General features: G+C 36.0%; 1 protein-coding gene across 4 annotated transcripts in view; it reads right to left on the bottom strand.

Moving 5' to 3' along the window:
- Positions 1-2,094, bottom strand: part of Prp40 (pre-mRNA processing factor 40) — a 219,048-nt gene extending 216,954 nt beyond the window's left edge. For 2 of the 4 annotated variants that reach the window (XM_081740142.1, XM_081740143.1), the window contains exon 1: positions 1,941-2,093. In XM_081740142.1, coding sequence (XP_081596268.1) covers positions 1,941-1,943 — 3 coding nt within the window. In that variant the 5' untranslated portion in view covers positions 1,944-2,093. Of the gene's footprint in view, positions 1-1,940 lie in introns of all 4 variants that reach the window. The other 2 variants (XM_081740145.1, XM_081740144.1) reach the window with 2 other exon arrangements.
- Positions 2,095-23,383: the final 21,289 nt, after the last annotated feature.

Here is a 23,383-nt window from a genome sequence, read left to right as displayed (position 1 = left end):
TCCGAGAGAAATTATTCTCCATTTGAACTCGAAACCAGGATTAATAGGCCACAAATGCGATGAGTCTGCCGACTCACTCTCGAAGGACCCCTGATAAAAATACGCTTTACTGATCTTTACATACTTGTTAATATAACTGAACAAAGTTTTTTTCCTTTTTTGGTTTAAGCCAGCCAAAACTGGTGCTGAACCAGGTGTTGCTGCGCATACCATAAAAAAATAATAATAATAATAATAATAATAATAATAATAATTGGGTTATGGAAGCGCAGTCAAAAACGAAAAAACTATTTATTAACTTTAGAACTAATTGTTTTTAACAAGTAAAAGAAAATAATGACAAAGTAAGCGTCATGTGGGTTTCTTAAATAACATTTTCTTCTGAATCGAAACCTCTGTCTCGCTTTGGATTCAAATTAGGGTCTGCTATCCTGACCATGGGCGGCCGAAGGGATAAGGCAGGATAGGACCCCCTTGGCTCACGAAAATGTATACGAAATATAGCAATCATGTATACTAAATACAAGATGTAATATAACAACCAAAGAATGGATTCCCCGTAGAAAATTTTTTTCCGGCGCCATTGATCCTGACAGGACCCTTGGCTTTTCTTCACCACTATTTTGGCAAATACACTCGCCAAGGGAGAACAGGAGAGTGTATTTTTCAAGCCTTACTTATTATGATTTATAGGAAAGACAGTGTGGATATAGTGAGTAAATGACAAGATGACAAATTTGTCACATATTGTGTGAGAGTTTTATCGAGTTGTACAAAAATAAGGAATGCCAGTTGTTAAAATTATGTGAAAGGCATGGTCTACTAAACAGATGAACAGTTTGTCGTATAAGTGTAGAAACGAATTGAAACTACACAGAAGAACATTAACAAAGCCTAACCTAATTTAGTATTTTGGTACTTTTCGGGGCATTTATTCCGAAGTTGGGCGTCCGCTTTCGCCACGTTTTTTCGCTGTTATCTCCTTTGCACACTTTCTGCAATTTGTTATTAGGTTCATTAATCCGTGCTCTTCACAAACTTTTAAAAGATTTTGCTCGTTATCGACGTATTGCTTCACAAATGTTAAAACTGTTAGTTCATTGCCCTTGTACATTTGCCATGTTGATAACATAAATGCTCGTTTCTTTCCCACAATGCAACTGTTCGGTTACCTTGCGCCAAGTAGTTCCCTCCGCTCGCCGTATAGTCCCATGTTTATAGCCGCTTATATATAACATATAAACAGAATTTTCGAGACTATCATAAGCACACAAACAATCAAATTATCCATATCTTTTCTGTAAATTTTAAAAATTGTGCTGGAAACGGACGCCCAACTTTCGAACTTAACCCCTTTTCGGTTGGCACGTAACTACTTCAAACCTGTGCAAAACGCAAGCCATGCATTTCAAGATTTGTGCATACCCACTAACACTGACGCGCCTGCTCCTACGGACGCACCCCGCCACTACCACACGGGCCATCCTGCTTTGCTCCTGTCCCCACTTGGTTAGACAGCATTCGTGCCATACCTCAACACTTATTTCGAACAATAAACACTACGAAGTGTGCTAGGGTCGCAACATAATATTCTGAGGAAAACTATAAATATTCATTTTCGTGTGGTCCGGCAACACAGCAATAATGCCAAAACAATTTTTGGAGTTATTAAGAGCCGATTTAATGAAGAAATATAAATATCATTAGTGCATATATGGTTTGTTTCAGTATAACATCTACACCAAAATGTAAATTAACAGAATAAATTTTTCTCAACCATTAACAAAAGCCTCTAAAAAACTACAAGTAGGAATATTGTATGCCATGGATTCTACTCCACCTGCACCTAGTATGTAGACAATATAGACTTTAGCATTTTATTCGTTCCGCAACTATTCAATATTTCTACCGAAAGCATACATGTAATCACTTTCACTCACCATTCAAACTTCTTTTTGTATTTTTCACAATTAGTCCACCACAACCGCTCTATTTACACAGAGCATTACATTTTCTCGTTATCGTAGACCATTACCGGTCAAATAGGTAGGTGCATCAGCTCACTAGTCATGTGTGCTAAGAATGCTAAATTGTCAAATGTGTACCTCACACGGATTTATGATTCAGGAACAAAATTGAACAAAATAAAGTGCACAAGCGGGGAAGAGGTTAAAATCATGTAAAGGACAAAATCGGGAAAGAGGTTCAGACACTGAAACAGGGCTGAAAGCCAAGGTGAACAGGGCAAAAAGTTAGAGGAAATTAGGAAGTGTAAAAACAAAGGGTAGGAAAAAGAACGGGATGTAGGTACATGTAAATGTAAAAGAAAGTGTAAGTGTAGCGTAGGTGTATAACAGATCACACTCAACTCTCTTCCTCACAGAGAAATACCCTACACAAGGCACTCGCCACAACGAACACTGTCGAACTCCCATTGTATTATATTATCAAAATTAATCTATTTTATGTTAGCAATCTTCTTCTTCTTCTTCTTCTGAGGTATCCCATTGCCTTAGCAAAGATCACACTATCGGCAATTATAGACGGTGTTTTCAAAAGAAACAGATGATGAAATGAGATGAATCTTTAGAGATGCTTATAAAATGCGAAATAACGTAGATCTTTGTAAATAAAAATAAGGGCAGTAAGAACAGGCGGGGATAAGGTGAAAATTAACGAATCTACATTAAATGGACTAGAACCGTGAAATTTAGGAAGAATAGAGAGAAATGGCTGGCGATATTGCTGGTATAGAGGACAAGAGATAAATAGATTATTGATGGAGCCAGTATCGAGACCACAATTACAAAGTGGAGTAGTGCGTTTTTGGAGAAGATATAAACGTTGGGGAGTATACAGAATGTGAAGTCTGTTACGAAGCAGAAAATGGAGGTAGGCGGGAGAGAAAGTATGTTGAATGAACCAAGATGGAGAGCGGAGAGAACAAGGATGGTACCAGTACCAACGTGTGTTTGTACATGAGACAATATAAGCAGTCCAGCGTTCATAGTTAAGTGTAGCAAGTCGTGGAAAAAGGTCAATAGGCGAGACTGAAAATCTATGGAAGTGCCATACAGGGCTCTGAACCGGGATGCGGCACCACCTAGAGAATTTCCGAGGATGCCTAATTGACCTTTGGACCAAATTAAGCAAGTAGTATAGTTGAGGGAAGTCCGACGGTATAGAAGAAGACGAATTTCATAAAGAATCCAAGAGGATTTCGAAGTCCAGGGGGAATATTGTAGGAGAGATTTAGAATCAGTGGCAATACAGATGGATGGATACTGAAACTGAAGATAATGAAGAAGAGTCGCAAACAAGGCATAAGCTTCAGTAAGAAAGGTAGTGACATAACGGGGCAGTTTAAAGCTGAAACATTGCTGAAGAGAGGAATCATAAAAGGTTGATCCCAAATGCAAGCCCTGGCCAGAACCGTCGCAGTACAAATGCACAGTGTGCTGAGGGAGAGGAAGAATGGATTAGGAGAAACAATGTTGGTAAGAGACGGGAGTGAAAAGGTGGGCGGGAGGGTATTCGGGGAAAATGATAGAAAAAGAATGCGAAAAGACTGGATAGTCATGCAAGTAACAAGGGAGCGTATACGTGCGCTGGATGTATAACAGATGTGGTGCAAGGTTTAGGTAACTGGTGTACATGAAAGGGAGATATTCGAGATATGGAGAACGTTTGCGGAGTGTATGAAGGTGTCGGAGCAAAGTGGGTTAAGGGAGGAGAGAGGATTGGGTAAATTGGAAACGTTGAAGACAGAATTTGTCTGAGAGCTGTTTAAACTGAATTGCTAAGGATGGAACTAGGGGTCTCAGAAAAAAGCGCAGTAGCAGCAGTGCTGGAGGGAAGGCTAAGAGTACGGCAGAGAGTAGTATATAGAAGGGATTGGAATTTTTTAAGACCCTGTAGCTTTCATTTTACTACATTTAAAAAAATCCAATCTGAGCTGTTGTAGCCACCTTTTGTAACGTGCTTTTTCATGCCATAGAAAGAAAAAAAACAAAGAAATCCTGGCTTGGAGAAGCCACCTTTGTTGTAATTCATTATTTCATTTCAATTTTATTTCGATATTTTCACATAATCAACAAAACTAAATACTGGCTATAGCATTTCACTAGTCTTTCCAGAAATCAAATAATTAGACTCATTAATCCTCCAAATTTTCTTACATTCTACATAAATATGCTGTAATTTGTGTCATTTATGTGTCATCAATAAAGGATGTTGAGGGAAATCGTTGGCGGCTTTGCCAGTACGAAAAATGACCTTTAAGCCCTGAGGGCCAAGAGTGCGAATATCAGTTACATCTGTTAGATTATTATCATAGGATGCTGTTTGCTCAAAGCAGAAGTGGAGGAAACGTGGACGACATAAGGTCAATGATGATCTTTATAACTATTATTGTTAGTATGTGCATAGGGCACATTTGATACATGAGAATTTAAAGAAATTGCGGAGAAGTATCCATATTAGTGGATCGAAACAAGTGTCCGTCTGATAAGGCTGCCATGTTAGGCAGCGACGAAAGATAAAAAAAGGACCCTGCACTACTGCACAACACACGGAGAAAATAAAGGATGAAGAACACTACACAAGTCAAGTACACTATAAATCCACAAAAGTAACACTTTGAATCACTCGGAATCTGCTGTAGTCCTGTCACAGGTGTACATCCATTCGAAGCGAAATCAAAAGTCCCATGTTAGCTTCAACTACCGATAACCAGGTTAGGAAATTATTAACATCGCAAGAATGCACAGGATCATAACAATTACTCCTGAATCTTCTTCTTCGGCATCTAATTGCATCAGCGAAGATCGCTCTCCCAGCAATCATAAGCGATGGATGAACGAGTTAAATCTTTAGAGATGGTTATAAGATGCGAAATATAACATTGCGCTGTAAATATAGGTAACAAGATTATAGAACAGGAGTAGATAAAGTGAAATGTCAAGAATCTACATTAAAGTGACCGGAATCAAGAAATTTGTGGAGGATGGAAAGAAAAGGAGGCGGTGTTGCTGGTAGAGAGGACAGGAGACAATGAGATGGTGACAGCATCGAGACCACATTTACAGAAAGAATCAATTCGTTTTCGAAGAAGAAGAAGATGAAGAAGAAATAAGCGTTGAGAAGTCGAAAGTCCAAAGATGTTATAAAATAGAGGATTTGTCCATACGTATCTTCATCCTGTGAACTCAGTGAAGCCAAAAAACCACTGAGCATCGTCTTAGCCGGCACGTCTGATTGGCTACTTTAGTTTCCGCCATGTTTATTAGCTCCAAACATTACGATCTTAGTGGCGTAGAGCGGGCAGGGTGAATGTGGCAGAACTGTGACGTATGGCTTCACGATTTTGCTGTATGGACAGATCCTCTACTTTATAACATCCTTGAGAAAGTCTGTTACGGAGGAGAACATGGAGGTAAGAGGAAGGGAAGTCGCGATTGAGGAACCAAGGTGGGGAACAGAGAGGACGAAGATGGTTCCAATACCGGTACCAACATACCGGTAGGTAGGAAGCATTACAAGTAGTCGTGCGTTGAGAACAAAGTGTAGTAAGGAGTAGAAAAGGATCGATAGGCCATACCAGGAGTTCAATGTGAGTGCCCTGAAGGGCTCCAAATCGTGTTCCTGCATTGATGATGCAGTTCCCAAGTAGTAAATTTTAGGAAAGTACGACAATAAAAAAGGAGAAGGATTTCAGGGAAAATCAAGGAGGATTTCAAAGTCCAGAGCAGGGCCGGATTAAGGATATGCTTAGGACTGCTAAAGCCCCGGGCCACCGGATTGACAGAAGCCTCCACTCTAATCAAAATATCAACTGGCTATCTAAAAAGAATAATGAAGATACAATCATCATCATAAAATAAAATATAATTAAAATATAAAAGATACGTCCTTAACTTTCCTACTACACTTTCACAGAAATGTATTAGGCGAGGTCAGCAGAGCTTTATATTTTTTATAGCCCTGGGTCTCCAGGTGGTGTAACGTGTACACATTCCAAGTTTTAAAAAAGAACAAAATGAAATACAAGAAATTATGGACTTAAAATAATACAAAGAAAAGGAAATGGAAAATAATGTAAAATCTAAGGACATTCAAATTACATTGTAATGGTCGTTTAAATGAAATTTGAAAATATTATTCTTTTTTTACTTTTTAAGATTGTGAAGTAGCTTCTTTTGCTGAGTTGTTTTTACGAAGTAAAGTGTGTTGTAAACCACTGCTCTCGAGGTAATGAGGTGTATGCTTGATGAAGTGGCTGTCGGTTGCGCTGATCTGGCATTGGTGAGTGGGCGGAGTCTTCCCTTTCTACCAGGCTTCGTTCAAGCGATCGAGCGACGGTTGAGTCATTACTCTCGGATAAACGTAGCAGTGAGGCTGCTCTCAGCTGGATTTTGTGCCTCTGGTGTGACTCGTGTGCTATGCAGTTTAAATGGATTTGAAGTTACGAGTTAAAAAGTTTAAATTACGGAACAAAAAGAATGTTAATTTTTGAGAGTAAATTGGAGCTTAATTGTTTTTCTTTAATATGTTTAAATCAGATGGGTTAGTTTCCAAGGTTAAATAATTCGTGACTGAAAGTAATAAAAAAAAGCTGTGATTTAACGTTCTTACTACATTAGTCGGGTTTTAAAAAAGGAATAAAAATTTAGCGGTGAATATCCGTTTAATATATGAGATTAGGACAAAAATTAGCTGGGTATGATAAAATTTGTAGGTGAATTGTGCCAAATTGGAGTACCCTAGGAAGGAGGGTCCAGAACCTTTGATCAAACTAAATTTCTAAATTCTAGTAGTTTCTAAATTCGGTTAAAACAGAGAGTTACGTCGCTTTGTAAATAACAACAATAGCTAACCTGATTGACTATCATAAATTTAACGTAAAACAGTGGTAATTTTGTTTAGAATCTATAAAGTTATTGCGTTGAACCATTGTAGTAATATCCAATGTAATCGTTCAAATAGTTTGAAATATTTAAAGCAGGATATAAAACTTGTAATTTCAAGAATTCATTGATCGCACTAAACGGTTAGGATTAATACCTATTTTTAAAGTGTCTAATATTCTATTTCAGTAAATTTCGGTAAATAAATTCCGGAAGTTTGAAAGATATTATAAGGGAGAGCGCTGAACTGTAGTTATACTTCCTTCCTTAAAGTTTAAAATATTTTTAAATCCAATTAACTTTCTGTCTCTAGAATGAGCTTGAAATTAAATCGTGAAATTCTACAATTAATATTCTAAGTTGAGAATTGGGACTCATTCATATCTGTATGGCAATTGGTATTTAATTTGAGAAAGTCAAATTCTAATCCATGGTTGTGATGTGGTGTCTCTGGATAAAAGCATAAGGATTTTACTATAATAGATACTTGAATCTGGTGAGTATTACAGAGTATTGAATATTACTGGTTACGGTTGAGTAGAGTAGTGGTAGAGTAAGTTCTGGTAGAATTTCATCTCACTCATTACCCAATTGGATTAATAGTATTCGTAAAATTAAATGTAATAGATTGCTGTCTGGTTTAAACAAGTAAAAAATAAATTAAAATAAAATAAAAACGATTAAAGTATAATTATCAACCTTATTTTTCGGGTGATTAGAATTACAGATTACGGAAGAATAAAAATTAGATTCGAAATCCTTATTCCTTCTAGAGCAGTCTGTATTGTTTCTCAAGGAGCTATTATATTTAAAGAGTTGGTGTGATTGTTTGCCTTAATCCTGAGTTACGACCATTTTACAATTTTTCTGTGCTAATTACCTTAAATGATTAAATTCAAGAGATATATTTAGTTAATTTTGAAGGAAAATTTTGATTGGACGTTTTGTATATAGAAGTCACAATAATTATTAAAATCTTGAATTGAAAATTAAATTTTATTTCTACCTGAATAATTCAATCAGCGTTTGAATGAAGCGGGTGACTTTAATTGGAAGAGGTGGAAAAGATTATTTTAGCGGGGTTTACAGGTGCAGCTGAGAGGTACTGCTTCGGCTGAAGTCACTCGCACCTTAAATAATCCAACCAAAGAAATTCTTTTTTGCTTTATTGCGAATTATGGTTGTAGTAAAGTGTGATAGAGATAATTGTGACAGTGAGTTAATCCAGACCTGTCCAAGAGGAGAATTGACAGGGTTGAAGTAGAGGTTAAAAATCATTGGCAATGGAGACAGATACTGATGCTGAAGAGAATTTTAGAAAGTCGCAAATTGCCGTAAGCTTTAGTGAGAAAATTAGAGACATAACTGGCAGTTGAGGTTAATAGTTATGAAAGGAATCCGAGTTTCAGTATAAAGCGCGGTGGCAGCAGTTGTTTTAGGGAGGTTGAGTTGAGTTGATTTTGAGTTTCCTTTTCAGCAGCGAGGCTATATGAGACGTGAACCTGTTGATTAACGTGAATCCGAACCACATGAGCTCGAGCCGGAAATATGGTAGGAAGGGTACAGCAGAGAGTAGAATATTGAAGGGATTGGAAACGTTGAAAGACAGTAGAAGGCTAAAAGGAAAGGAAGAAACCACTATAGGTTAAAATGGGTAAGTAGACCTCTTTATATAACAGGACATGGAAACGGAAATCAATAGACCAGGTGGAAGTGGAAACAGACGGCGTGGAGTATGAAACGTGGAAGGAGGATGTTTTTTATATAAGATTTGATAATAGGAGATCCAACGTAAAGAAAAGTCCAGTATGATTCCAAAATATTTAGCAAAAGGGCGGCCGGCAAGGTTAATACCGGTAAAAGTAATAGAGGGGAAAGGCTGGAGTATGTTTACGGGTAAAGATAAGAAAGTATGTTTTGTTCCAATTAATTCGTAAGCCGTCATCAAAACACCTGTTGGAAAATGTGATAAGGGCAGAAATAAGTTGGGGGAGAAAGAAGGAATATAGAAGGTTATATAATCGCAATAAGATAGAACACGAAAGATATTACATGTTCGGTGAAGGAGAGGAGTCAGAAAAAGTTTGAATAAAATAAGAGCTAATACAGAGCCTTGAGAAAGGCCTTGGGAAGTGGTACGTTGGGAATGAGAAAAATATAGAAGGTGGTTGGACCAGAAGATTGTATAAGGGGTGCCTTGTCGCCAGAGAATATTTTAACGACCCGGCCAGGCCCTCAGGGTACTGGTAGGAATTTTAGTGTTTGATATTAATAACACTACTTCTACTGCTTGCGTTGAAGAAAATAGCTCGTACTAATAATTGCTTCTTCAATCTCAGAATTGACTACGAGGTCCATAATGTAGGTCAACCGTGAAAAATACAATGAAAGTGATTTAGATAAATTCTCTAAGAGACACACCGAAAAGATAGGACCTAAACAAAGGAGCCCTGTGATTTTTGTTTGGAAGGTTAGAGATTAATGCCTAGACAATAGGTCTGTCGATCAATTTAAGAGTGGCCAAATAAAGCATCGAACCCGGGCATAAGTCATATTTTCTAATACAGAATGATAACAATAGAACACTTAGAAATTACTTCTCTCCCTTATTATCACATTATACATATCATAGGAAATTAACCACATAATAAATTAATATAACTAAAGGAGGCCACTGAGACGGCAACGGGACAGGGGCGTCATTTAGGGAGGGTAGGAGGGACAATTGCCCCCCCCAAGAGTTTGAGGACCACATATACTTTAGTCGATTGTTTACTAATATAATAGTACAAAATGTGAAATTCTTATGGTTTGAAAATTTGCGCCCTGTGCAGTTTATATAATTATCTAACATATACTATTAAACATACAATATTATACATACACAAACGAAGTCTTTTAATTATGCAGAAGTTATTGACTGACAATTGTTTTCAACTTGTTTTCGGACATACTAAATACATCTACTACATGAAATCAAATCATTTCGTTATATAAAACACATTCTCTACAGACTTAAGTAATATTTTAGTTCTTGCTTTTATACAATAGAATGTCCCAGTTTTTACAATTCTAATCTTTCCTACTGGGGCACGTAATAATACTTCTGAAACTAATTCTGGACAGTCAATTTAGCGTTTAATAATTTATGTAAGGACAACAAATCAAACATTCATATCGTTTTTTCTAATGTTTGAAAACTAAAATTCGTTATTAAGTTTTGAAAGGGACATACTTTGGGTAGAAACAGGATTCCTTGTATGCAAGCATTTTTAAAAATTTAAACTGTATACAGAGCGCTTTGAAGAGAAAGTGTAAACACTCAGTTAGTTGGAGTGGTTCACCACAGAGAGGCGCTGTTGTAGTTTTACGATCCCACTTCGTATGAAACGCTACAGAAACAAATGTAAATCTCATATATTTTTCTTCTTTTTTAAATAGTTTATTAATTCAGCTACAGAAACGTAGCGTGTACTTAGTTGATTTCAGTATTAATTTGTATACTTAATACATATGTAGTAGTAATTTGTAGATAAACATAAAATTTTAAAAATAAATTAAAAAAGGACTTCTGCACCCACAAATTTCCAAACTCGCAAATTTGTTATAATATTTTTCCATCTATTAATAAAGTCTGTATATTTTATACATGGCACTGAGACAACACCCAAGTTACATTTTAAAATATAATGAAACTTGTATAAACCGGAACTTCAATAAAGTGGAAATCTGTCTATAACGGAAACTTTTCAAAGTCCCGATGTGTCTTTATATTGCTCTTCAAATTTGTATAAAACGGAAATCTGTGCAAACGGACCAGGATGTCGGACCCATTACTTTCCGTGCTTTATACAAGTATTATAAAAATAAATTGATAACATTGATAATATTTTATTATAAGTACAAAATATAGGCCTACCTATAACTATACTGCAAGATTTGTTAGTTGAGCCCTGAGTCAGTAATTAGAAACTAGCAATTTTTGAAAACGAGTGATGATTTTGCGATTTTTGACGATACTAACTCTTTCCGAATTTCCTTTGAGCGAAGAGAGAAGCGGCACTTGAGATAATGTAAAACCAATTTGGGAATTAGTTCCATGGAATGAATGTTCCTCCCTACATCCCAGAACTATGGCCTCAACTTTGATTTCATTCAAACTGTCCAAAGTATTGTAACATACCTTGTTTGTTACAGACAAGTTAATAGGCTCAATGTGAATTTCGAATCATATTACTCATATTATTATTGTAATTTTATAATAGGGCAATTTAAAGTTTATTATTCTTTTGCAAACATTGCGTTGAAATGCAGATTTTGTTGTGTTTAGAAGTTGGTTCTCTTTGTAAACTGCTCTTGAGTTTGTTATTAATGTTCTTCTTCTTCTTCTATTGAGTCGTCCATAGTAGGAGAATAGACAGGCATAGGGGCGTTACGGAATGAGGCCAGTCTTTAATGTTGATTTATAGTGCAAAATAAAGTTGTAGTATTCTTTCTTAATATAAATATTTTGTTCATGAATGTCTATATTTTATGCGAATTATCTTTATTTTGTTTAATAAAGCTGTAATAAAAATTTCACCGAAATTTTCAACAGAGAGAATGAGAGAGAAGCGAAGCGGTGAAATGACTGTCTTAATATATACTGTGTACTTCACCTCAGACGAACAAGATTGGCGTCGTAACTTTCTTTCTTCTGTTAGAAGAAATTGTATTTTGTCATGGACTGAGAGTGAGTTTATCGTTTTACTCTACATAATAATACGCTCCAAGTAGTGAAATTATAGAGAGAATGTTATCCTCCCTAAGTTCTGGATGGAAGGGGGATAATTCTAACATATAGAAAGTGGAAGTTGATCACGCACATGGTGATTCTTGTGTAAGCTGAACAATGCCGGAAAAATTAATTATTTCTTCTTCTTGTAGCAGCACTTCAGGTAACGTGACTAAGTTTATCTACAATGACTGTTCTGCATGGGAGCATTGAAGTAAAGTGAACTTAACCTTGTTTTATTGAAAACTTTAGTAGTAAAACTAGAACTACAAAACGTCAACGGATATATATTTAGTTCAGTTAAATTATTCTGGGACACGAACCTACTGAATGAAACTATTCCTTCTTTGTATTCGCTACAGTGGTTTATCAGAGTTAAAAATTAAAATCTGCAGTTGTTTATTAGAGTTGAGATAACGAAAGTACTAGTGTTCTTCAGAAATATAAATTAACACTTGTGTACTAAAATGTATGGCTTACAGGTATATCTTATACACGACACGATGTCCGGGTAAAGAGTTCCTATGGGGGAAACCTCCTCCCATAGGGCCTAGCCTGTGCACGGCCCCGAATAGTCTAAGCCAGCTCTCTCATTATGTAAGTCGTAAGTAGCGTAAATCTCTCTCTCTCTCTCTGTCGTGAAGTTCATTAAGTATTGGGTTAATTGTATTATAAGTGCACATGAATATTTTCTATTAGAGCTCCAGTTGAGTAAATTTGAGTATAATAAATATATATATTGACAGTATTTATCAGTGTTTCTTGGTATATTGGTTTAGATGTTTATAGTAGTAAGGTTGCCAAGATACAGATGCTGTTCTCAGTAGTGTTTTCACGTTCCAAAGTTGTGGACATTCCAAGCTATGTCGAGTCCAATCGCTATCTGTTAGTTAACTGTCTGTCCATAAGAACATACGTATCTATCGTCCATTCGTCCAATATTTGTCTAGCTGATATATAGATATACAAAGTCTCATCCAACTGTTCTCTACGAAGTGTGTTATATACTATCTTGTCCATTATCTATCTACCGTCTACTGTCCATACTATCCGTCCACCTTGTCCGCCCGTAAGGGAACACTATTACTAATCGTCCGAGTCTTTAGTTGCTGTGTCTGCCCAGTGGATGTTCGGCTGTACACTTTATTATTTGAGTTTCTACGGCATATTAAGTTATGCGAAATGTGTGAACAGGAGTTCGATTATGCTGAAGTGGTGATTAAGACGTCAAGTGTACTATATTTGACTTCGTATAAATTTTATGACATTATAATTGGTAGTAAAGTGCGCCCATGGTTGGAGCTGCATAACGGGGATGTCAGTAAATATTACCTCCGTTCCTTTATTGATTGTGATTTCGGCACCTGAACTGAACCGGAAGCGGTAACACTACTTTCAGCTGACGCTCGCGCAGGCGAGAATCACTCTGTTCTGTTATTATGTCGTACCTATGATGAGTGATATGAAGTCCTTAAATGTTATGTAACTTTGTGTGACGGCAATACAGTTGTTTCTCTTATGTGGTGTGACGAAGTGTCAGATAACGGTTTCTAACACCTACAGTACAATTTTTTTTCAACTATTGGTTTGTTGACTGTTCTGTCATGGATGATGAACAATGAAAATCTGATAATGGTTAATATTGTGAACAAATTGGATATGAGATTGACAGACAGAATTCTAAATGTATTCTTTTGAATTTTTTTTCTTTTTCTTTCACGATGTTATGATACTATAATAAATATACCGGCACCTTACGTTAATTGTAGTAGTGTGGTTAACTACCACACCAGTTGAGTTGAAGCATTGTTAATAAATCGTATCTGAAAATTATTTTTTTTCTAACGCACTTAATATAACTAAGGTAAAATATTCATATATACCTACATATTTAAGTTAAACTTTGTTAAAGGAGTTGAATGGAGCTATTACTCTCTCTTCTAATCTGCATCCACCGGAGGTAAGTTTCTGGTTCTTCATTTTTTTTTGTTTGTTTCCGTTTTCATTTTATTATCTTTCCGTTGCGTGATAAATTCCCTTCTCGATTCCTTTCGAGGTTGCTAGGACTTCGAATCAGGGATCAAGAAGGTGAGTTCAAGGGAGGAGGTCGTTGCGTATTGGCAATAATTAAAGTTCCCTTGAACTAGGCTTTTAGATTGTAGCAGTCGTTACAGTTTTTGGCGAACCAGCCAAGGATCTTTCTGACGGTAGGATTGTGGATGGAAGAAGAGTGAAAAAAAACACAGAGAGAGAAGAGAAAGAAAATGAGAGTGAGGCAGACTGTTCGGTGACGTGCACTGGTAGGGTTACTGGTGTTGGTTTCTCCCAAGGGAAGTATTCTATTGTATTGATATATATATATATATATATATATATATATATATATTGTGTGATATATTTTGTGATAGTGTTGTTGTGTACTTATTAATATGTCAACGTCTGAGCGAATTTCAGTTGGGGGCAGTGTTGCTAGCTTCGATTCTGATAGAGAATACGCGTGCTGTAATCAAAGTAAGTCTGTAATATCAGAAACTGCTGAACGAGAAGATTCAGTCATGTGTGAAAAGTGTACCCGATGGTATCACTTCCGTTGTGTCGGGGTAAAAGAATCCGATAGCATGTTTGAATTAGTAAGTCGGGATTCGTATCAATGGATTTGTCAGGGTTGCCAACCCTCAAATGAAAATGGGAAAATCGAAAAATCTTTTGAAAATGATGGCTTGGTTAAGTCCAACCAAAATGAACAAGATGTTCTAAAATTCCCAGTAGTTACCTCGTCCCCTATCGGTGGATCAGAGAGTTCAATGGAAATGCGTTTATTTGCGTTCTTACAAGAAAAGTTCGGTGAACAACGCGAAGAGTCACAAAAGCAGAACGAGAAACTAGACAGACAAAACGAAAAGCTTAATGAAAAGCTGGATAGGCAGCATGATGAAATTTTGATCTTAGCTGAGAAAATTAATGAAGTTAAATTAGAGGCACATAAAGAAATAGTTGAGGAATCGAACAGACTACGCGAACAGATAAATGTGATAACTGCATCTCAGTTAGAACAAGAGGCTAGACTGCAAATTGTCGAAAGTGACCTCTTGAAAGTAAATCAAAAAGCGGAAGAATTGCAAGGGGAATTGCAAAATTTGCCTGAATTAGTTGATGCTAATAGCAAGGAGATAACTTCAATTAAAGAAGGCTATGAAACTACTGCCACTATTCTCGAATCGGTTTGTGATGAACAGATAAGCTTAACTAAGAGAGTCTCTGTTTTGCAACAAAAACTCGAGCTTCGTTATGAGCAGCTTCAAAAGGAAATTAAAGAAGCTAGAGCGAAGTTTCCGGTTTCGAAAGAAATAAATATTGAGACTGAAAGGGGAGACGATAGTGTTGCTCCTAAAAGAGTTTGTTTCACAGATGTCAGAAAGGATAGGACGTCTGTTGAAAAGAGTAAGTTTGATTATAATAATCAGCCGATTTCACATTCGGATGGAATGTTGTTCAATGGTGCTACTACAGCAACTAATACTTCTTGGTTTTCTAAACCTATCCCTAGTGTTCCGACGATGAAGTCCCCGTTTAATTTAGATACTTTTTCAAGTACTGGTAGAAATACAGTGCCTGTCTTTGTCAATAGTAGTTCTCCGGTCTACACTATGTCTAATTGGAATTCGAGTCATTCGACCCCAAAATACTCATCATTCAGTCAACCCAGTTGGGGTAGTTCCATTAGTAATCCAATCAACCGTTTGAGTCAGTGTTCTACACCTTTTTATAATGTGTCCAACTTAAGTCCTTTTGACAATGGTCCTATATGGTCTAGGATTCCTAGTCAGCAATATAATTATGAATCTAAATAGATCTCACTAAAGGATCTTAGTTACTTTCCTACTTTTGGTGGAGAAAATCGTCCTGGTGCATCTAGAGCTTTCCTTAGAAATTTCAAACGTTGTATAGATCGATATTTAGTGTCGGATTTTGAAAAGATCAGAGCTTTTCAAAGTTGTTTGCGGGATGGAGCTGAAGTCTGGATTCAGTCTGTCCTACATGAAATCCGTTCTTTTGATGATTGTATTCGGTTATTCAAAAGTCAGTATTGTAATGAGAAACGAGTTGATGCAAAAAAGATATCTTCAATCTTTAAAGTATGATAAAAATAAATATTCCTCGTTGCTAGAATTTTCTTGGTTCTTGGTTGAAATGTACTATAACATTACCGAAAATCCTAACTTTCAGGAACTTTCAGGTTTAATTTTGGGAAGCTTACCTTACGATGACGTAAGATTATTATCTGTTAATCCAAGTCAGAACTTAGTCGATCTGATGATTCAGATTGGGAATTTGTCTTCGATTACCGGTCCGCGTACCGAGTTTGAACCTCCTTCTAGGAAGAGATCATTTATTAAACAGGCGAAGGTTATCAAAACTAATCAAAACTTTAATCAGAATAAAACGGTTGATAGCAGTTGTCAGACTGAAAAGAGGAACCCGGAGTACTCTCAGAACTTTAATAATTATAATAATAATAATTATAATCAGAACTCGTTTCGAGGTAATAATCGAAATCGACGATTTAGAGGAAGAGGAAATCGATATCGAAATAATGGAAATCGATACTACAACAATAACAATAGTTATAATAATGACCGAGGAGAAGAAAATGATGGATCTAGACAGATATCTAGCAGTAACAGTGAAGGGTCTCCGAATTCGAGAGAACAGGTAAACAGTTCGGAAAACATGACCCGCAGCTGCCAATGAGAAAGGGGCAGGCAAGCTGCGAAGGACAAGACCCCTTCCGAAGCATTTGTACAGTGACCTCGTCAAACTCTTCTGGTACTACAAATCCGTTTCTAGAATTTCATGGTAATTTTGTAGTTGAAGACGATTATGTCTGTTCCTCGTCTGAGTACTATTTTTCCCCTTCACCCATGATAAAGGGGAACATTGCTGGCATAGATCTGCGGTGTACGGTGGATAGCGGCGCTGAGCTGAATTTAATGGATTGGGAAGTATGGAAACGTCTAAAATTAACTTTCCCAGCAGCCAAGCTACATCCGTATACTAGACTCACTTTAGGAGCCTTTGCAGGAAAAGAAAAATTCCAAGTACAGGGATTACAAACTTTCAATTTAAATTTTCAAGGTCACCTTTTTGAAACTCCTATATTTGTAATGAAGTATTACGAACTGATATCATCTTAGGATGTCCTTTCCTGGATAAATTCAATGGTATTATTGATCGAGGTAAAAATGAAGTTAGACTCCAAACTTCGTCTGGGACTCAAATTTCCTTACAGACCATAAGGCCTGAAGTCTTATTTGTTGGAATTTCTTCGAATCGTGAGGAATTTCTTCAGGGTCAATCCGACGATCCATTTTGTCAGAAAGTTCGGGAATCTCTCGCTAATCCATCTGAAGTCTCTGACTTCGTAGAACATAAAGGTCTTCTATATCGTAAGAATGTTCGTACAAATCAATGGGTTCTCATTGTGCCACAAGGTCTGGTTGATAACATTATTGAAGCAGTCCATCTGCGAGGCCATTTTGGAGTGTACAAATGTTTGTCAGTATGTCGTAAACTTTTCTATTGGCGTAATCAGCGAAATTCCATAAAGAAATATGTGAAAGACTGCACTCGTTGTGCGGAGACTAAGTTCTCTAATCGGATCATTGCTAAGGAAGCATGTCAAATAAAAGCTCAAGCTCCTCATGATAAATTAGGAATAGATTTGGTCGGAAAATTACCTTGTAGCAATGGATATTATTATCTTTTGTCGATTATTGACATTTATTCTAGATTTGTTGTCTATTTACCTCTTCGCACAGCACATGTTAAAGAAATTATCTCTGTCCTCAAGCAAAAATACTTCTATTCTTTTCCATACCCTCGGGTAATTATATCGGATAAAGGTTCACAATTTACCTCACGACTCTGGAATTCTTTTTGTCATCAACATAATATAAAGCATCTTCAAACGTCTAGTTATTCGCCAAATGCGAATGGAGTAACTGAAAGTTCCCATAAGGAAATTAATCGAATTCTTCGGTTGGAGTGTAATACTCAACAAACCAATTGGAGTAAGGTCATCAAAATGGCTCAAGATCTTCTGAATCATTCCATTTGCAGTAGTACTGGGAAAACTCCTGCGGAGTTATTCCTCCCGTATTCTGCTACAGAAGCATTTAAAAGATCGTTCCCGTGGCCTCCTGAACTACAAGAAGAATCAGAAGCCCGGAAGCATATAGTAACTTCTATATGTAACCCTAAGAAAGAATGTCAGAAGATGAAGAGAACTGGAAGAGAAGTAAAATTAAAAGAAGGAGATTTAGTGATGGTTAAAACACACTATCTTTCTTCAGCTGTTAAGAAAGAAACTTCTAAGTATCTTAATTGTTTTATTGGACCTTTTTTGGTTCATAAACTCCTAAAGAATTCTGCAGTTCTGCATAACTTGTCTGGTGAGTCTGTAGGTACTCAAAATTTCCAAAACTTAAAGATATTTGATTGCTCTCCGAATAAGCGGAAAGAATTATTATCTAAATATCCTAATTAAGATTTAGTTTAAATAAATATTGTTTATTATTATATGTATATCGTTTGTTCAGTCTTCATTTCTACAAGGGTTGAATCACAAATTGAAAAAGAAAAAAAGAGAATTTTTTTTCTTTTCCAAGGCTCGGTGAGAACTGTAACATACCTTGTTTGTTACAGACAAGTTAATAGGCTCAATGTGAATTTCGAATCATATTACTCATATTATTATTGTAATTTTATAATAGGGCAATTTAAAGTATCCTTATGTTTATTATTCTTTTGCAAACATTGCGTTGAAATGCAGATTTTGTTGTGTTTAGACGTTGGTTCTCTTTGTAAACTGCTCTTGAGTTTGTTATTAATGTTTTTCTTCTTCTTCTATTAAGTCGTCCATAGTAGGAGAATAGACAGGCATAGGAGCGTTACGGAATGAGGCCAGTCTTTAATGTTGATTTATAGTGCAAAATAAAGTTGTAGTATTCTTTCTTAATATAAATATTTTGTTCATGAATGTCTATATTTTATGCGAATTATCTTTATTTTGTTTAATAAAGCTGTAATAAAAATTTCACCGAAATTTTCAACAGAGAGAATGAGAGAGAAGCGAAGCGGTGAAATGACTGTCTTAATATATACTGTGTACTTCACCTCAGACGAACAAGATTGGCGTCGTAATTTTCTTTCTTCTGTTAGAAGAAATTGTATTTTGTCATGGACTGAGAGTGAGTTTATCGTTTTACTCTACATAATAATACGCTCCAAGTAGTGAAATTATAGAGAGAATGTTATCCTCCCTAAGTTCTGGATGGAAGGGGGATAATTCTAACATATAGAAAGTGGAAGTTGATCACGCACATGGCGATTCTTGTGTAAGCTGAACAATGCCGGAAAAATTAATTATTTCTTCTTCTTGTAGCAGCACTTCAGGTAACGTGACTAAGTTTATCTACAATGACTGTTCTGCATGGGAGCATTGAAGTAAAGTGAACTTAACCTTGTTTTATTGAAAACTTTAGTAGTAAAACTAGAACTACAAAACGTCAACGGATATATATTTAGTTCAGTTAAATTATTCTGGGACACGAACCTACTGAATGAAACTATTCCTTCTTTGTATTCGCTACAGTGGTTTATCAGAGTTAAAAATTAAAATCTGCAGTTGTTTATTAGAGTTGAGATAACGAAAGTACTAGTGTTCTTCAGAAATATAAATTAACACTTGTGTACTAAAATGTATGGCTTACAGGTATATCTTATACACGACACGATGTCCGGGTAAAGAGTTCCTATGGGGGAAACCTCCTCCCATAGGGCCTAGCCTGTGCACGGCCCCGAATAGTCTTAGCCAGCTCTCTCATTATGTAAGTCGTAAGTAGCGTAAATCTCTCTCTCTCTCTCTCTGTCGTGAAGTTCATTAAGTATTGGGTTAATTGTATTATAAGTGCACATGAATATTTTCTATTAGAGCTCCAGTTGAGTAAATTTGAGTATAATAAATATATATATTGACAGTATTTATCAGTGTTTCTTGGTATATTGGTTTAGATGTTTATAGTAGTAAGGTTGCCAAGATACAGATGCTGTTCTCAGTAGTGTTTTCACGTTCCAAAGTTGTGGACATTCCAAGCTATGTCGAGTCCAATCGCTATCTGTTAGTTAACTGTCTGTCCATAAGAACATACGTATCTATCGTCCATTCGTCCAATATTTGTCTAGCTGATATATAGATATACAAAGTCTCATCCAACTGTTCTCTACGAAGTGTGTTATATACTATCTTGTCCATTATCTATCTACCGTCTACTGTCCATATTATCCGTCCACCTTGTCCGCCCGTAAGGGAACACTATTACTAATCGTCCGAGTCTTTAGTTGCTGTGTCTGTCCAGTGGATGTTCGGCTGTACACTTTATTATTTGAGTTTCTACGGCATATTAAGTTATGCGAAATGTGTGAACAGGAGTTCGATTATGCTGAAGTGGTGATTAAGACGTCAAGTGTACTATATTTGACTTCGTATAAATTTTATGACATTATAATTGGTAGTAAAGTGCGCCCATGGTTGGAGCTGCATAACGGGGATGTCAGTAAATATTACCTCCGTTCCTTTATTGATTGTGATTTCGGCACCTGAACTGAACCGGAAGCGGTAACACTACTTTCAGCTGACGCTCGCGCAGGCGAGAATCACTCTGTTCTGTTATTATGTCGTACCTATGATGAGTGATATGAAGTCCTTAAATGTTATGTAACTTTGTGTGACGGCAATACAGTTGTTTCTCTTATGTGGTGTGACGAAGTGTCAGATAACGGTTGCTAACACCTACAGTACAATTTTTTTTCAACTATTGGTTTGTCGACTGTTCTGTCATGGATGATGAACAATGAAAATCTGATAATGGTTAATATTGTAAACAAATTGGATATGAGATTGACAGACAGAATTCTAAATGTATTCTTTTGAATTTTTTTTTCTTTTTCTTTCACGATGTTATGATACTATAATAAATATACCGGCACCTTACGTTAATTGTAGTAGTGTGGTTAACTACCACACCAGTTGAGTTGAAGCATTGTTAATAAATCGTATCTGAAAATTATTTTTTTTCCTAACGCACTTAATATAACTAAGGTAAAATATTCATATATACCTACATATTTAAGTTAAACTTTGTTAAAGGAGTTGAATGGAGCTATTACTCTCTCTTCTAATCTGCATCCACCGGAGGTAAGTTTCTGGTTCTTCCTTTTTTTTTTTTTGTTTCCGTTTTCGGTTTATTATCTTTCCGTTGCGCGATAAATTCCCTTCTCGATTCCTTTCGAGGTTGCTAGGACTTCGAATCAGGGATCAAGAAGGTGAGTTCAAGGGAGGAGGTCGTTACGCATTGGCAATCATTAAACTTCCCTTGAACTAGGCTTTTAGATTGTAGCAGTCGTTACAGTATCATAAAAATATGTCACCTTACATGTTTTTATTAAATGCAATGTTAGCGGCCTTTTCTGCCTATATTAACACGGTAAACACTTCTTGAGTTGGGTACATTTGAAATGAATTTACAGTGCCGTTATTTTCTTTTGAAGATGTTCTTCGTAGTTCGCTTATACAGCATGTACAGTACATTTAGTGAATTTCGACTCTTTACTATGCAATCTGACAAATGATAAACGAGACCTTCTTTTGCAGTACTGCATTTTGAAAGTGGTGGTGAATTACTTATCGAATCACATGCAACTGTACCCTTTTCAACCAAAATCAACTTGAAAATGATATTTTGTAACGCCTTTTTCTTTAGTTATTTATTTTTTCTTTAGTGATTTTTTGCCAATTTTCTCATTTGATTAACAAAAGTCGTGAGAGAAATATTATTTGAGGTTCGTAGTTTGAAATTGAAGAAAGCACGTATTTTTACAGGAACATACACAGATTGCAACATATGCAAATGAAGAAAATCAAGGGTAGAAAGGTGATCATCACATGACAATGATCTTATAATTACGAAATGTCGTTCCAGTGGATCCTGATTAAATTTTGCTCTTAATATGTAGGAAAAACTATTACTCCACAAATATTCGGCTATTTCCAATGTACACTCATGTCCAAAATTATTGTCGCATATCTATAAATATGTTGTTATACTAATATAATTTGATAATGAATTCGCCCGGTATTTCTTATAATATTAGTATTGTATAATCGGCAAAGACATGTATGTGGCTAATTTCATGTCAAATGAGCAGTAAATAAGAACAATAAAACGAAAATAAAACTTTCTTGTTCATTTAGCAACATTTTGTTTTACTCATTCTAATTTTCGTATTTATAATTCTTTTCATATAAAATTTATCAAAAATATTCATTTCCCGATTATACACATAGTATCAGTATTAAAAGTACCCTGCAAAATCATTATCAAATTATATTCTTACAAGATTCAGTTATAGATATGCGACAATCATTTTGGACATGAGTGTACATTGAATGGTGACACGAAGATATTCAAGTGTTCTTACAGATGCGAAAGTGTTCTTTGTGTTGTTGATTAAATGCAACATGTTCTGCAGAGTTTTATGATGTGAGCAATTTTTAAAAAGTCCAGAGGAAGTGATCTTAGTGTTCAAAGCATCGGCAAAGTCATTCATATCAGGGAGGAAACTACGCTCTGGCGAAATCTGAAACCGATCGCAGCGCCACCCTACCCTTGGGGACAACAGAGGGTTGACAGTTCATATGGACTAGAGCGGGAGAATCTACACTTTCTCTTCAAAGCGCTATGCTGTATATTTTCTATTGCAACAGAGTATTTATTGACATTTGGTGTCCAAAGCGCACAACAGTATTCTAATTTTGACCTCACATACGAAAAATATAACCTTATAAATGTTGATTCTTTGTAGAAATTCTGCCCTATTCTATAAATTAAACCTAGGATTCTATATGCACTACTCGTTCTTGCGTCAACGTATTGAGCAAAGATTAATTTGCTGTCAAATAAAACTAGTTCTTTGATAGTATTTGGGGTAGACAAGGAATGCTACTTATTGTGCAGATAATGTTAATTGGATTTTCTTTCCTTGTGGAAGATACAGATTTACATTTGAACACATTCAGGATTAATTTATTATTATCACTCCGTATTTGAACTCTTTGTAGATCCTATTGAAGTTTCACGCAGTCATCAATTGAACTTACTTTGGAGTATAATTTGAAATTGTCGACAAAATGAAAAACTTGAGAAGTTTAATGCACATTGAAATATCATTAATAACAAGAAGAAACAACAGGAGGCCCTAGATTAGATCCTTGAGGGACTCCCGATAGAGTATTGAAATTGAAAATTACCAGTAATTAAAACATCGTCAAGGCCTAGGATTATTCAACTGGAACGCTCTCCAGCCCTCGGTGATACGTTTACTGTTTTAAATCTTGGAATTTAATATTTGTATATTCTATGCTATTACTATGTTGATGTGTATCAAATTCAAAATAAACAAGAACAGCACTCGATTTCAAGAATTCAAAACCTGTTTTCATTAACTTTTTTCTTTTAACTACAAAAGCCATTCACTTAAAAAAAAATTGACATCATACCAACTTCTTTTATCTTACATTATGACCTTACATTCCGTATTCAAACCTAGGAATACAGAATACACTCTGATTGTTTCTCATAGCACA

The sequence above is a fragment of the Thermobia domestica genome, chromosome 15 (genome assembly GCF_964235325.1).
Source record: "Thermobia domestica chromosome 15, izTheDome1.hap1.1, whole genome shotgun sequence".
In the NCBI taxonomy this organism is placed as follows: domain Eukaryota; kingdom Metazoa; phylum Arthropoda; class Insecta; order Zygentoma; family Lepismatidae; genus Thermobia; species Thermobia domestica.
The sequence above is the reverse complement of the archived record's forward strand: the minus strand, read 5'-3'. Positions and strand labels throughout refer to the sequence as shown.